Below are 16,384 nucleotides of genomic sequence, written 5' to 3' on the forward strand. Positions count from 1 at the left end.
CACCCCTCAGATCGGACCGCCCTATAGGTATAAAAAAAAAAAAGGTCTTTCTCCTGCGCCTCATTGAGGGACACAGGACCATGGGTGTTATGCTGCTGCCACTAGGAGGACACTAAGTAAACGCAGAAAGAATAGCTCCTCCCCTGCAGTATACACCCTCCTACTGGCTCTCAGTGAACCAGTTCTTGCTTAGTGTCTGTAGGAGGCACTTGGGTATGTTTCAGACCCCACCGTTTTTATTTTAATTTTTGATTTTTCGTTCTATTTTTTCCTTTAACGGAGCGGCGACGGATCCTTTCTAGGTTCTGATCTCCCCCGAACCATCAACAGGCAAGTACGTGGAGCGTTCCTCCCGTATCCTTTCCTGCAACATTGGATGCCAGCCCTGAGCTCACATTACGGGCGACGGTTCCTTCGCGTTCCGATCTCCCCCCTCCATAGCAGGCGACCACATGGAGTAGCCCTCCAACTACCTCTCCTGGAACCAGGTGCATAGCCGGACATGATATATATGGCGTCCGTGCAGCCCCACTCTGCATCACCACTGATATAGCGGATGACGCATGGCGGCAGAAGCTCTCCACCCCCTCCCTGACTATGGCGACGGTGGATTGAGCAGCGGCCCACCGCATCTACCGTGAGTACACTGCGGGGGCCGAGGTGCTGGGGGGTCCCCAGGGTATGGAAGGTCCGCACCTTAAGCCTGTGTCTGTGGGTGGTCCTTGGTGTGGCAACCCCAAGAAGGAGTGCAGCTAATGATGGCGCTAATAGCGGTTGCCGCAACTGCAGAAAAAAAAAAATTTGCCTCAATACAGGCCGGAGTTTGGCCATGCCCACCGGCAGTTAACCCTGCCCACTTTTTCTGGCGCTTCTCATTCTCTGTGATGAGCTCCCACTTCGTGATCTCGGTGGCCATCTTGGGACACCCACAGCCCTGATGCTGCAGCACTGCTCCAGCATTTCCTATCACAGCCCTCAGGACTAGCGTTTTTCTCTGCCTACACTGCGGACCTGCCCTGGGGACTCAAGACACAGGACCTGGGTAAGCTGCAGACACATAGCTTAACCCTTCCCCTGCTAGTAAACGCTTTCCTCCAGGCTTTACTATGTGTCAACCAAAGCTTCACAAAAAGTCTGGGAAAACCCACACTGTATTTTTCGCTGCATGTACCTCTTGTAAGGTATCATTACCCCGGGGTCACAATACTGCATTATGCACAGCTTGTGAACCGGTGATGGCTCAAGAACCACCTGTTGCTGATACTGAACCCAGTGAGCCTAGTCCCCCTGAGTGGGCTACCTCCCTTACCTGGTCTATGGCATCCCTGGCAAAAGCGTTAGACTCGTTCCGAGACCCTTCCTCTAACCAGGGCACTAATATGGACGAGGCATCCGATGGTCAGAACCCCTCATACTCCAGGGGTCGTACCTTGCCAAGGGGTTCTCACTCTTCCAGGAAAAGGACTCATGCCATATCCCCAGACCATCAACGGTTTTCGGGTTCTGAGAGCTCCATTTCTCGCTCCCCTTCCATTGGGGCTAGTAGAGAACCTGTTTCAGAGGACGATTCTGATACGTCCCTAGATCAGGAATTTCATCACAATTAGGAGACTCTTGACTCTCTAATTGAGTCAGTGAATAAGGCTTTGAGACTTGAGGAGGAACCCTTATCTAAAACCGATCATGCCGTGTCCTTTACGAGGACTAAACGAGCTCAAAGTGTCTGCCACTCATCCCGAGTTTAAGCAAATTGTTGAATCTCACAGGATCCGTCGAGATAAACGATTCACAGGGCAGAAGCCCATGGAGTCCAAATATCCCTTTGCCCAGGATCTAAAAAAAGATTGGTCATAATCTCCCCCAGTAGATCCCCCGGTATCGCTCCTGGCTACCAAATCTGTTTTATCCTCCTCGGAGGGCGCCTCTATCAAAAATCCAACCGATCGTCAGATCGACAATATGGCGCGTTCAGCCTTTGAAGCCTCAGCGGCCGCACTCTTTCCATCTTTTGCCACTACTTGGGTGGCTAAGGCTATGACCCACTGGGCTGAGGTCTTTTCTACAGCAGTACTGGATACCAATCTTCCCCCCGAGACCTCGCTACTCAGATAGCCAGAGCTGGAGATTTTGTAGTGACCGCGTCCCTGGATGCCGCTGACTGCGCTTCTCAAGCAGCAGCAAATGCCATCACCATCCGGAGGTCCTTATGGCTCAGGGACTGGCGTGCGGATTCTACTTCCAAAAAGTCATTGACTTCTCTCCCATATCAGAGCGGTCGCCTTTTTGGCGAAAAGCTCAACCAGTTAATTTCTGACGCCACTGGAGGGAAGAGTAAATTTCTTCCACAACAGAGACCATCTCGGCCCTTTCGGAACCTGCAACCACAGGCTCGTTCCCGATTTTTTTTTTTTTTTTTTTTTTTTCGTTACAACTGAAACTGGTCCCCAACTTCCACATCTCCCGGTTCCGGCCGGGCACAACGTGGAGACAGAGGTTCACAGGCCTCTTTTAAGCCTTCCCCTTCATGGAGAGGCAGGCCAAGGCAGCCGGGATCCAGAGGTGCCAGAACGGGCAGACCTTCCACACAATGACTCCCTGCGGTATCCGGGGGACACCCTCAAAGTAGGCGGCCGCATGCTTTCCTTCAGTGCCGCGTGGCTCTCGGTCGTTCACGACGAGTGGGTCCGCGATCTAGTGTCCTCCGGATACAAGATAGATCTGTTATCTCATCCTCCAAACCGTTTTTTCCTGTCTTCTCCTCCCAGGGCAAAAGCATCAGAGTTCTTCAAAGCTATAAGCTCTCTGAGTAAAGACGGAGTCATTATTCCAGTCCCTCAAAGCGAAAGGTTTCAAGGATTTTATTCAAACCTCTTCATTGTTCCAAAGAAGGACGGTACAGTACGGCCCATACTGGACCTAAAACTGCTGAACAGGTTCGTCAGGGTACGACGGTTCCGGATGGAATCGCTTTGTTCTGTCATCGCCTCCATAGAAAAAGGCGAGTTCCTGGCGTCTATAGACATCCAGGACGCATGCCTCCACATTCCTATTTTACCTAATCACCAAAGGTTTCTTCGCAGTTCAGGAAGATCACTTCCAATTCGTTGCTCTGCCCTTCGGCCTCGCCACCTCTCCCAGGGTATTCACCAAGGTCATGGCGGCTGCCGTGGCCATACTCCACACCCGAGGAGGGATGGCGCTCCCGTATTTAGATGATATCCTCATCAAAGGCCCCTCTTTCCGCTCCTGCAAGGAAGCCGTGGCCATCACAATAGATACCCTTTCTCGCCTGGGTTGGAAGATAAACTTCAAAAAAATCTTCCCCAGTACCGGCTCAGCGAATTTCCTTTCTAGGAATGATACTCGACTCGTCCCGGGGGTTGGTTCTTCTTCCCCCGGAAAAGATCTGTCTTACAGCGAGAAGCTCAGAAGCTCTCTCAGCCTCGCTCTCACTCTCTGCGCTTCAGTATGAGAGTCCACGGCAGGATGGTAGCAGCTATGGAGGCGGTTCCATTTGTCCAACTACACCTCTGTCCTCTACAGCATGCCCTCCTGGCTGTTTGGGACAGGAACCCGTTCTCCCTAGACCGTTGGTTCCTCCTTCCCCAGCGAGTCAGTCTCTCAGGTGGTGGACATTGAAATCCTCCCTGAATCAAGGGAAGTCTTTTCTTCCAGTACACTGGCTGGTTGTGACGACAGACGTCCCATGGTCCTGTGTCCCCCAATGAGGCGTAGGAGAAAAGGAGATTTTTGTGTACTCACTGTAAAATCCTTTTCTCCGAGCCAATCATTGGGGGGGACAGCACCCACCCTGTTAGCATATTGGCTTTGGTTTTTGTTGACTTAACTTGGTTTTTGACATAGTTCATCCTTGTTAAATATTAAGCTCCTACTGCTTTGTTACCGAACTGGTTCACTGAGAGCCAGCAGGAGGGTGTATACTGCAGGGGAGGAGCTATTCTTTCTTTGTTTACTTAGTGTCCTCCTATTGGCAGCAGCATAACACCCATGGTTCTGTGTCCCCCAATGATTGGCTCAGAGAAAAGGATTTTACGGTGAGTACACAAACATCTCCTTTTTTCTGGTCTTTCAGGTCATGTTGGGGGTAGATATACATCTAATATTGGTCAAACCTGGTGACAGATTCGCTTTAATAAAGAGCAGAACCTGCTGAATTCTTTGGTTATGTATAACATCATAATGAAGAACAGCTGTTCCCTATAAGGTCTAAAATTATCGTAAGTGAATACAACTTCAGATGAAGTGCACATGACAAATTACACTGTTTTTATTTAACAAAATGAAACAGAAATGCAGAAGCAGTTTGTGAAAAATTAAGTACACCCCTTGAATCAATAGCTTGTGAACCACAGTTAGCAGCAATAACTTGAAGTAATAGTTTTCTGTATGACTATATGTTTTTTCACATTGTTCTGGAGGAATTTTGGCACATTTTACAACTTTTTAGGCTTCTATTTACGCACAGCTCTCATGTTCCACCATAGTATTTTAATTTGGTTTGGTTGAGGTCTGCACTTTGACTAGACCATTGAAGCATCTTGATTCTTTTGTTTTCCAGCTATTCTTATATAGATTTTCTGATATGTTTTGGATCATTGTTTTGTTGCATGACCATTTTTTGGCCTAGCTTTTTGCTTTTGGATGGATGGCCTACCATATGACTCTTGAATATTTAGGTTTACAGAGGCGTTCATAGTTGACTTAATGACTTCATGGATCCTATGTCCTGTAACTGTAAAACCAGCCCAAATCATCACCTCTGTGCTTGACAGTTGGTATGAGGTGTTTTGGTTTTCGCCAAACATCCACACTTTGGTCTAGTCTTACCAAAGGACATTGTTCTGGAAGTCTTGTGGTTTGTTCAGATACAACCTTGCAAACTTTTCCATGCTGCCAATTTTTTTTTTTTTTAGTTAGAAGGAAGAGGCTCTATCCTACACCCTTCCAATCAAGCCATACTTGTTCAGTCTACTTCATATTGTACGGTCATGAACTTTGAACATTTAATTAAGGCCTGTAGAGTCTTAGCTATAACGCTTGGATTTTTTGCATTTCTTGTCATGAAGATTGGGTGAATTTGGGATGTCCGTTCCTGGGAAGATTGTCAACTGTCTTGATTGTGTTTCCACTTTTTAAGCAAAAATTCTCATTGTAGAGTTATAGACTCCAAATAGTTTGAATAATTGCCTTATAACCCTTCCTTAGATTGATAACACAGGCCAACAAAAAACAACTTTTTTTATGTTTCTTTGATGAAAATAGGCAAATATTACTAATTTTGGGTCGAGAAACTCAAATATACCCACAGAATTGTTTAATTAGCTCTCGTTTTTTAGATACACGCCATGGATGTATGTGCTGTAGGTAGCGAGAAGCATTCATTACAAGAGTATAAATTGCACACAAATGTCATGTTCAAACTTGAAATATTGTTTAAAATATGATTACAATAGCAAGAACACAATACATTAACTGAACACAACAGTTCAGACAAGACCTATTCACGAGAACGCTTTCTTTTTGCTTGTCTATTGAAGTTTTCTTCTGGTACATCTCTGATTAATGTCCAACAGTAGTCTGCAAGCATGGAAGCATTCCACTTGCCCTGATATCTTTGTTCCATATTTAAAATATCTTGGTGGAATCGCTCACCATGCTCATCGCTTACTGCACCACAATTGTCCGGGAAGAAATCCAGATGAGAGTCCAGAAAGTGTATTTTTAATGACATGTTGCAGCCTAATTTATGATACTTCGTAAGAAGGTTATTCACAATATCAACATAGTTATCAACTCGTCTGTTTCCCAAGAAGCCACGTACAACATCTCTGAAGGCTTGCCATGCCGCCTTCTCATTGCCTTGTAGGATCTCGTCAAAATTTCCATCCCTAAGTAGGTCACGAATTTGAGGACCAATGAAGACACCTTCTTTCACTTTAGCATCACTGAGTTGTGGAAACTTCCCTCTGAGGTACTTAAAAGCATTTCCTTCTTGGTTCATTCCCTTAACAAAATTTTTCATAAGACCAAGTTTAATGTGTAGCGCCGGCAGAATGATTTTACTGTGTTCAACAAGTGGACAGTGTTGAACATTCTTAATTCCAGGACACATTTTGTCCCTTGTAGGCCACACTTTTATATTGTAGTGAGAAGATCTAGCATGGCTGTCCCACTCACATAGGAAACAGCAATATTTTGTGTATCCCAACTGCATGCCTAACAATATTGCAACCACTTTCAAGTCTGCACAGATCTGCCATTGGTGGTCACTGTATTTTATTGCGTCCAGAAGCAGTTTCATATTGTTGTAGGTTTCTTTCATGCAAACAGCATGGCCTACAGGAACGGAAGGAAGAACATTTCCATTGTGCAATAGTACAGCTTTTAAACTAACCTTTGAACCGTCGATGAAAAGTCTCCAATCTAGTGGGTTGTACTGAACATTCATAGCGGACATTAAACCATCAACACTGGTGCAGAAAACGAGATTGTCTTGCTTTTTAAAATAAACATGTAAATCTCTTTGTCGATGCCTATAGGCAGTCACTTTAACATTGTACAGTAGAAAGTTCCATTGTTTTAATCTTGAAGCCAGAAGCTCTGCCTTTTCTTTCGACAGGTCCAGGTCGCGTATCAGATCATTGAGTTCACCCTGAGAAAGCAAATGTGGTTCATTTGATGCAGACTGTGAATCATATTCAAGATCTTGTGATGAACTTCCGGGCGATTCTTCCTCCTGATCTGATTCCAGTACATATTCCTTTGGAGGGCGAGGAACGGGAAGATCTTTCCCATGTGGGACTGGTCTTATAGCCGAGGGGATGTTAGGGTACTCAATAGTCCCCTTCTTTTTTCTTGACATGCCATGCTGAAGAGGAGCAACCATGCAGAAATAGCAGTCGTCTACATGATTTCTTGGCTCCCTCCAAATCATTGGCACACCAAAACGCATAGAACGTCCTTTATTCTTCAACCATGCAACCAGATTTACTGAACAACTATTGCAGCAAATGTGTGGAGCCCAGGGCTTCTCCTGATCACCAACCTTTACACCAAAGTAATGATGGTAAGCAGTCTTCACAAGTGGAGTAATTGGTCTTCTTTGGTTGGCAAATGTCACATAACCACACACGTAACAAAAATTGTTAACAATATTTGCACATTTACGAGGCATTTTCAAAGTGTAAATTCTCTCCACAAAATTACTGCAACAAGAGAAAGAGACTTCAATTAGTACAAACTATGCAGACACAATGAATAAAATGGCTGACATTGGTTCAACAGGTCTGTAATCAGGTTTACCAATACACATTTGTTGAAAATTCAAAATTTCCCTATTTTCCTGCATAATAATCTTAACCCCTTCCCGACATGTGACGGTATAGTACGTCACATGTCGGGACCCCCGCTTTGATGTGCGCTCCGGCGGTGAGCGCACATCAAAGTCGCGACATGTCAGCTGTTTTTTACAGCTGACATGTGCGCGCAATAGCGGCGGGTGAAATCGCGATCACCCGCCGCTATTAACTAGTTAAATGCCGCTGTCAAACACAGACAGCGGCATTTAACTACCGCATCCGGCCGTGCGGCCGGATATGAGCGCATCGCCGACCCCCGTCACATGATCGGGGGTCGGCGATGCATCAGGAAGGTAACCATAGAGGTCCTGGAGACCTCTATGGTTACTGATTGCCGGTGGCTGTGAGCGCCCCCCTGTGGTCGGCGCTCACAGCACACCTGCAATTCTGCTGTGTAACAGCGATCTTATGATCGCTGCTGCATAGCAGAGCCGATCGGGCTGTGCCTGCTTCTAGCCTCCCATGGAGGCTATAGAAGCATGGCAAAAGTAAAAAAAAAAAGTTTTTAAAAATGTGAAAAAAATAAAAAAAAACATAAAAGTTTAAATCACCCCCCTTTCGCCCCAATCAAAATAAATCAATAAAAAAAAACCCCAACCTACACATATTTGGTATCGCCGCGTTCAGAATCGCCCGATCTAGCAATAAAAAAAAAGCATTAACCTTATCGCAAAACGGCGTAACGAGAAAAAAAATCGGAACGCCAGAATTACGTTTTTTTGGTCGCCACGACATTGCATTAAAATGCAATAACGGGCGATCAAAAGAACGTATCTGCACCAAAATGCTATCATTAAAAACGCCAGCTCGGCACGCAAAAAATAAACCCTCACCCGACCCCAGATCACGAAAAATGGAGACGCTACGGGTATCGGAAAATGGCGCAATTTTGTTTTGTTTTGTTTTTTGCAAAGTTTGGAATTTTTTTTCACCACTTAGGTGAAAAATAACCTAGTCATGTTAGGTGTCTATGAACTCGTAATGACCTGGAGAATCATAATGGCAGGTCAGTTTTAGCATTTAGTGAACCTAGCAAAATAGGCAAGCAAAAAACAAGTGTGGGATTGCACTTTTTTTGCAATTTCACTGCACTTGGAATTTTTTTCCCGTTTTCTAGTACACGACATGGTAAAACCAATGATGTCGTTCAAAAGTACAACTCGTCCCGCAAAAAATAAGCCCTCACATGGCCAAATTGACGGAAAAATAAAAAAGTTATGGCTCTGGGAAGGAGGGGAGCGAAAAACGAAAACGGAAAAACGGAAAAAGCTCCGGGGGTGAAGGGATGACATGTATCTCAGCAACAAGAGCTAATAATGATTTTTAAGTAACATATTCGTTTTTAGGATGCTAAAATTATTACAAACCAGCTATTTTCATTTCAGACACATTTTCACTGTTGGCCAGTGTAACCAGCAATAATTACTTCTTTAAGACCATTGTTGACATCTTTCCCACTTGGCTTTGTGTTAGAGTAACCATAATTTTGATTTTTATTTCATAAATCAATAGTAAGTGTGAAAATAAGCAACCTCGTTATATATCTTATCTGAAAAATCTTCTTTAAATGCTGGGACTGATCAGTCATTCTCAAAATTTTCAATTCATAGGTAAAAATCTGTATTCAGTGAAGACAGATTATTACATTACTGAGATAGGAGATGATAGGTGCTACTGATAAGATTCTATGTAGAAAGCAGGGGGAGAAAAAGTGAAAAACTGCCCTCCTGCCTTTGGTGGACACAGATTTTTTCCAATGAATTGGAGAATTTTCAGAATGTTATCAGTTCTGGCGCAGACGGAAACAAATTTATCTGATAAAATATATTATAAAGTTGCTTATTTCCATGTGTATTATTGATACTATGAAATTACAATTATAACGATGGTTACTCTTTATTGTGCCAGACCACCTATCACATTTGCTGATGTACTGGTAATCAAGGACATTTGATTAGCATCACCTGGCTGCTACTTACCTACTAGTTCCTATAAAAGCAAAATGGCCGGATTTACATGTGTTTTACCATCCAAGTACAGAACGAAATTCCCAGACCCACCACAAGTCTCTTAGCCCTAATTCGATAACCTCATAGGCATATATGAAGCGGTCAATTTAAGGTAAAGAGACCCAATTCTAGAGAAAATCCTTGTGAAACATGGATGTGTTAATCCAGTCAAAGGATGGACTTAATATTTCACACACTACTTCTGCCTTTTCGTCTAGTTTTTGTTAATGACAGTGTAATTTGTCATTTATTGCTCTTCTGAGGTTTTATTACCTAAATTTAAGATCTTCTAAGACCGTTTTTTTCATTATATAGGGATATATAATTGATATATAAATTCACAGAATTTAAACAGGGTGTACTTCCTTTTTCCCATGACTGTATAGGTTGTATTGAGAATGTATATTTTCTGTTATTCATTAAAGTGTCCAAAATATACTTGTTTTTAGCCTTTGCTTGAATTGATGCTAGTAATAAGAGAAATCAAGTTTCTCACTATTTGTATGAGAAATTCAGCTCCTTATTCTGTGGGGCTTGCCACTAGCTGGTGGTGCCACATGTTAGCAAGGTCATTGCAGCTCATCCCTTACATGCGCTGACTTATATATACCTGCTAGAAATAAAAGATCTGGTGGGAAGAGCCATGTCACAGGCTGACCCACCGCTGCAATTTTTACATTCATGTCCACTTATGGCAGATGCTGAATAGAAAGGCAACAATCTCTGTAAGCACAAATAGCTAAACAATATTTACTATGTACAAAAATAGTTGTCAAATAGAGCAAAAATGCAACCATAGTGTTGAGTTGGAACCTAATATTATGTAAATGCTCTTTTACATTATTATTTTATTTCCAGACTAAGAACTCTCATGCAGATGACTGTCGTAACTTTCTCCTTGACTTTGCCAACTCAGATCCTACCCAGGATTTCTGTGGCCCTAATTCTGAACTTTTCAAAGGCCTGGTACAAGCCATTAGGAAACAACTGGCAAAGAATGATTTAGTAGCCGGTTCTGCGGTTGATCAAGCTGTGAACTGCACCTTTGCTGCACTAGTATATCTTACGCCACAGTTGTATGGAAAACTGCAAAGATATGGTAAATACGTTGGTTGTATTAACATACAAAGATGGATAACCTTGGCCATACACGTTTAGATGTATAATAGCCGTTTCCAGTGGCCACATAATGGGTATGGCGGTACCACCCGATTCTTCCCAGGGGGCAGATGTTGGGCTACCAGAGGAGTATAGCAACGAGTTACTTCCCTTACTGGGAATGCATGCTGATTCGATTGTACCCATGTACGGGAGGAAGGGATGGGGTTCTGGGGCTGTGTGTAGCATTTTCTCTATGAAGAATTTATAATACAGCATTACTGTGTGGAAATGTTCTGAGAGGAGTCCTTCTTTACATGAGCAGTGAAGCAAGGTGTATGACCTCGGCTTCATCTGTGTGCGAAGTATGGATTAGAACTCTGGAGTCTCCTACAAACATTTACATAGAAGTATCTGCTAAAATGGACCATTTTGAAAGGGTCATGTTAAAGAGAATCTGTCAACCCTCTGGACGAATTTAAGCTATTACTATGGGCAGACAGGTACTAGAATAGGATAACCAGTCTTACCTGTATGCCTCATGTAGATGTTGAGAAAAGCAGTTTTAAGGTTATATGTAAATGATTTCTTAAAGGCTCCTAGGCGTGCGGTGCCTGGAAGAAATCCCTGCCTCCTGTCTTCATTATAATGGCACCCCTCTCCCATATACGTCACACTGACCTATGACGTGCAGTTGCGTCGCTGTAATCCCGCGCATGCGCCATTCACTTGCACGGTTATGTGAGCCTTATCCGTCCTTCTATGGGCAGAGTCTTCATCGATCTTTTACACAGGTGAGTAACTCCGCAGTAGCAGAGACTCACCGGTGCCTGCGCAGATGATCGATGAACTCTGCTCATAGGACAGATAAGGTTTGAGTGGGCGGTGCATGCGCAGGATTACAGCACCGCAACTGCACGTCACTGGTCAGTGTGACGTACATGGGAGAGGGGTGTCATTATCATGAAGAGAGGAGGCAGGGATCTCTTCCAGGCACCGCACACCCCAGAGCCTGGAACAAATCATTTACATATAACATTAAAACTGCTTTTCTGAACATCTACATCACAACTATGAGTCTTTAACCCCTTCATGACCTTGCCGTTTTTTGCAATTCTGACCAGTGTCCCTTTATGAGGTAATAACTCAGGAACGCTTCAACGGATCCTAGCGATTCTGAGATTGTTTTTTCGTGACATATTGGGCTTCATGTTAGTGGTAAATTTAGGTCGATAATTTCTGAGTTTATTTGTGAAAAAAACGGAAATTTGGCAAAAATTTTGAAAATTTCGCAATTTTCACATTTTGAATTTTTATTCTGTTAAACCAGAGAGTTATGTGACACAAAATAGTTAATAAATAACGTTTCCCACATGTCTACTTTACATCAGCACAATTTTGGAAACAATTTTTTTTTTTGCTAGGAAGTTATAAGGGTTAAAATTTGACCAGTGATTTCTCATTTTTACAACAAAATTTACAAAACCATTTTTTTTAGGGACCACCTCACATTTGAAGTCATTTTGAGGGTTCTATATGGCTGAAAATACCCAAAAGTGACACCATTCTAAAAACTGCACCCCTCAAGGTGCTCAAAACCACATTCAAGAAGTTTATTAACCCTTCAGGTGTTTCACAGCAGCAGAAGCAACATGGAAGGAAAAAATGAACATTTAACTTTTTAGTCACAAAAATGATCTTTTAGCAACAATTTTTTTTATTTTCCCAGCGGTAAAAGGAGAAACTGGACCACGGACGTTGTTGTCCAATTTGTCCTGAGTACGCTGATACCTCATATGTGGGGGTAAACCACTGTTTGGGCGCACGGCAGGGCTCGGAAGGGAAGGAGCGCCATTTGACTTTTTGAATGAAAAATTGGCTCCAATCTTTAGCGGACACCATGTCACGTTTGGAGAGCCCCCGTGTGCCTAAACATTGGAGCTCCCCCACAAGTGACCCCATTTTGGAAACTAGACCCCCCAAGGAACTTATCTAGAAGCATAGTGAGCACTTTAAACCCCCAGGTGCTTCACAAATTGATCCGTAAAAATGAAAAAGTACTTTTTTTTCACAAAAAAATTATTTTTGCCTCAATTTTTTCATTTTCACATGGGCAACAGGATAAAATGGATCCTAAATTTTGTTGGGCAATTTCTCCTGAGTACACCAATACCTCACATGTGGGGGTAAACCACTGTTTGGGCACATGGTAAGGCTCGGAAGGGAAGGAGCGCCATTTGACTTTTTGAATGAAAAATTATCTCCATCGTTAGCGGACACCATGTCGCGTTTGAAAAGCCCCTGTGTGCCTAAACATTGGAGCTCCTCCACAAGTGACCCCATTTTGGAAACTAGACCCCCCAAGGAACTCATCTAGAGGCATAGTGAGCACTTTAAACCCCCAGGTGCTTCACAAATTGATCCGCAAAAATGAAAAAGTACTTTTTTTTCACACAAAATTTCTTTTAGCCTCAATTCTTTCATTTTCACATGGGCAACAGGATAAAATGGATCCTAAAATTTGTTGGGCAATTTCTCCTGAGTATGCCGATACCTCATATGTGGGGGTAAACCACTGTTTGGGTGCACGGCAAGGCTCGGAAGGGGAGGCGTGCCATTTGACTTTTTGAATGGAAAATTAGCTCCAATCGTTAGCGGACACCATGTCGCGTTTGGAGAGCCCCTGTGTGCCTAAACATTGGAGCTCCCCTACAAGTGACCCCATTTTGGAATCTAGACCCCCCAAGGAACTTATCTAGATGCATAGTGAGCACTTATAACCCCCAGGTGCTTCACAGAAGTTTATAACGCAGAGCCGTGAAAATAAAAAAATAATTTTTCTTTCCTCAAAAATGATTTTTAGCCCAGAATTTTTTATTTTCCCAAGGGTAATAGGAGAAATTGGATCCCAAATGTTGTTTTCCAGTTTGTCCTGAGTACGATGATACCCCATATGTGGGGGTAAACCACTGTTTGGGCGCACGGCAGGGCTCGGAAGGGAAGGCACGCCATTTGGCTTTTTGAATGGAAAATTAGCTCCAATCATTAGCGGACACCATGTCGCGTTTGGACAGCCCCTGTGTGCCTAAACATTGGAGCTCCCGCACAAGTGACCCCATTTTGGAAACTAGACCTCCCAAGGAACTAATCTAGATGTGTGGTGAGCACTTTGAACCCCCAAGTGCTTCACAGAAGTTTATAACGCAGAGCCGTAAAAATAAAAAATGTGTTTCCTTTCCTCAAAAATATTTTTTTAGCCCAGAATTTTTTTATTTTTGCAAGAGTAACAGGAGAAATTGGACCCCAAAAGTTGTTGTCCAGTTTCTCCTGAGTACGCTGATACCCCATATGTGGGGGTAAACCACTGTTTTGGCACACGTCGGGGATCGGAAGGGAAGTAGTGACGTTTTGAAATGCAGACTTTGATGGAATGCTCTGCGGGCATCAGGTTGCGTTTGCAGAGCCCCTGATGTGCCTAAACAGTAGGAACTCCCTACAAGTGACTCCATTTTGGAAACTAGACCCCCGAAGGAACTTATCTAGATGTGTGGTCAGCACTTTCAACCCCCAAGTGCTTCACAGAAGTTTATAACGCAGAGCCGTGAAAATAAAAAATAATTGTTCTTTCCTCAAAAATTATGTTTTAGCAAGTAATTTTTTATTTTTGCAAGGGTAACAGGAGAAATTGGACCCCAACAGTTGTTGCCCAGTTTGTCCTGAGTACGCTGGTACCCCAAATGTGGGGGTAAACCACTGTTTGGGCGCACGTCGGGGCTTGGAAGGGCGGGAGCACCATTTGACTTTTTGAACGCAAGATTGGCTGGAATCAATGGTGGCGCCATGTTGCGTTTGGAGACCCCTGATGTGCCTAAACAGTGGAAACCCCTCAATTCTAACTTCAACACTAACCCCAACACACCCCTAATCCTAATCCCAACTGTAGCCATAACCCTAATCACAACCCTAACCCCAACACACCCCTAACCACAACCCTAACCGCAACACACCCGTAACCCTAATTCCAACCCTAATCCCAACCGTAACCCTAATCCCAACCCTAACCACAACTGTAACCCCAACACACCCCTAACCCTATCCGTAACCCTAACCACAAGCCTAATCTTAACCCTATTTCAAACCCTAGCCCTAATTCCAACCCTAACTCTAATTCCAACCCTAACCCTAAGGCTATGTGCCCACGTTGCGGATTCGTGTGAGATTTTTCCGCACGATTTTTGAAAAATCTGCAGGTAAAAGGCACTGCGTTTTACCTGCGGATTTACAGCAGATTTCCAGTGTTTTTTTGTGCGGATTTCACCTGCGGATTCCTATTGAGGAACAGGTGTAAAACGCTGCGGAATCCGCACAAAGAATTGACATGCTGCGGAAAATACAACGCAGCGTTTCTGCACGGAATTTTTCGCACCATGGGCACAGCGGATTTGGTTTTCCTTAGGTGTACATGGTACTGTAAACCTGATGGAAAACTGCTTCGAATTCGCAGCGGCCAATCCGCTGCGGATCCGCTGCCAATCCGCTGCGGATCCGCGGCCAATCCGCTACCGATCCGCTGCGGATCCGCGGCCAATCCGCTACCGATCCGCTGCGGATCCGCGGCCAATCCGCTGCGGATCCGCGGCCAATCCGCTGCGGATCCGCTGCCGATCCGCTGCCGATCCGCTGCCGGTCCGCTGCCGATCCGCGGCCGATCCGCTCTGTGTGCACATGCCATAACCCTACCCCTAACCCTACCCGTAACCCTAACCCTACCCCTAACCCTACCCCTAGTTCTAACCCTAGTTCTAACCCTAACCCTAGTGGAAAAAAAAAAAAAAAAAAATTATTTATTTTATTATTGTCCCTATGGGGGTGATAAAGGGGGGGGGGGGTTATTTATTATTTTCTTTATTTTGATCGCTGTGATAGAACCTACCACAGCGATCAAAATGTACTTGTAAGGAATCTGCCGACTGGCAGATTCGGCGGGCGCACTGAGCATGCGCCCGCCATTTTCCAAGATGGCGGCGCCCAGCGAGGAGACGGCCGGACACCGGGAGGATCGGTAAGTATGAAGGGGTGGTGGGGGGGTGGATCGGAGCACAGGGGGGGTGATCGGAGCACAGGGGGGGGGATCCTGAGCAAGGAGGGAGCGGACAGGAGGACGGGGGAGCCGGCAGGCGGACGGAGGGGACCGGAGGACTAACGGAGGGCTGGGGGGGCGATCGGTGGGTGTGGGGGGGGTGACTTCAGGTTTTCCAGCCATGGCCGATGATATTGCAGCATCGGCCATGGCTGGATTGTAATATTTCACCTGTTTTTTAGGTGAAATATTACAAATCGCTCTGATTGGCAGTTTCACTTTCAACAGCCAATCAGAGCGCTCGTAGCCACGGGGGGGTGAAGCCACCCCCCCTGGGCTGAAGCACCATTCCCCCTGTCTCTGCAGATCGGGTAAAATGGGAGTTAACCCCTTCACCCGATCTGCAGGGACACGATCCCTCCATGACGCATACGCTGCGTCAAAGGTCGTGAAGGGGTTAAGGTAAAACTGGTTATCCCATTCTATTACCTGTACACCCATAGAAATAGCTTACATTTGTCCAGGGGGTGACAGATTCCCTTTAAGAACGCGAAGATCTTCACAATAGAGGGACCTTCTGGTGTCTAGAGCCCTATAATATAGTGACAGCCTATCTTTAATATAAATCAATATATATGCAATTGTGCTTTTTCACTGTATAAGTGTTTTATATATCCATAGCATTTGCTAATTATTATTTGTACTTTATACGTATGTTTCGTGTCTCGTGAGCCTTAAAGGGAGTCTGTAACTAACCGTGGTGTAACAAGGGTCCGATAGGCCACGATGCAAGATTTGGATGATTCATATTGTTTTAA

At 44.5% G+C, this 16,384-nt stretch overlaps 1 protein-coding gene across 1 annotated transcript in view; it reads left to right on the top strand.

Moving 5' to 3' along the window:
* ZZEF1 (zinc finger ZZ-type and EF-hand domain containing 1) overlaps positions 1–16,384 on the top strand; it is a 289,900-nt gene that overhangs the window by 188,255 nt on the left and 85,261 nt on the right. The window contains exon 26 of the mRNA XM_077296491.1: positions 10,247–10,487. Coding sequence (XP_077152606.1) covers positions 10,247–10,487 — 241 coding nt within the window. The remainder of the gene's footprint in view (positions 1–10,246; positions 10,488–16,384) is intronic.

This window comes from Ranitomeya variabilis, chromosome 3 (genome assembly GCF_051348905.1).
Source record: "Ranitomeya variabilis isolate aRanVar5 chromosome 3, aRanVar5.hap1, whole genome shotgun sequence".
In the NCBI taxonomy this organism is placed as follows: domain Eukaryota; kingdom Metazoa; phylum Chordata; class Amphibia; order Anura; family Dendrobatidae; genus Ranitomeya; species Ranitomeya variabilis.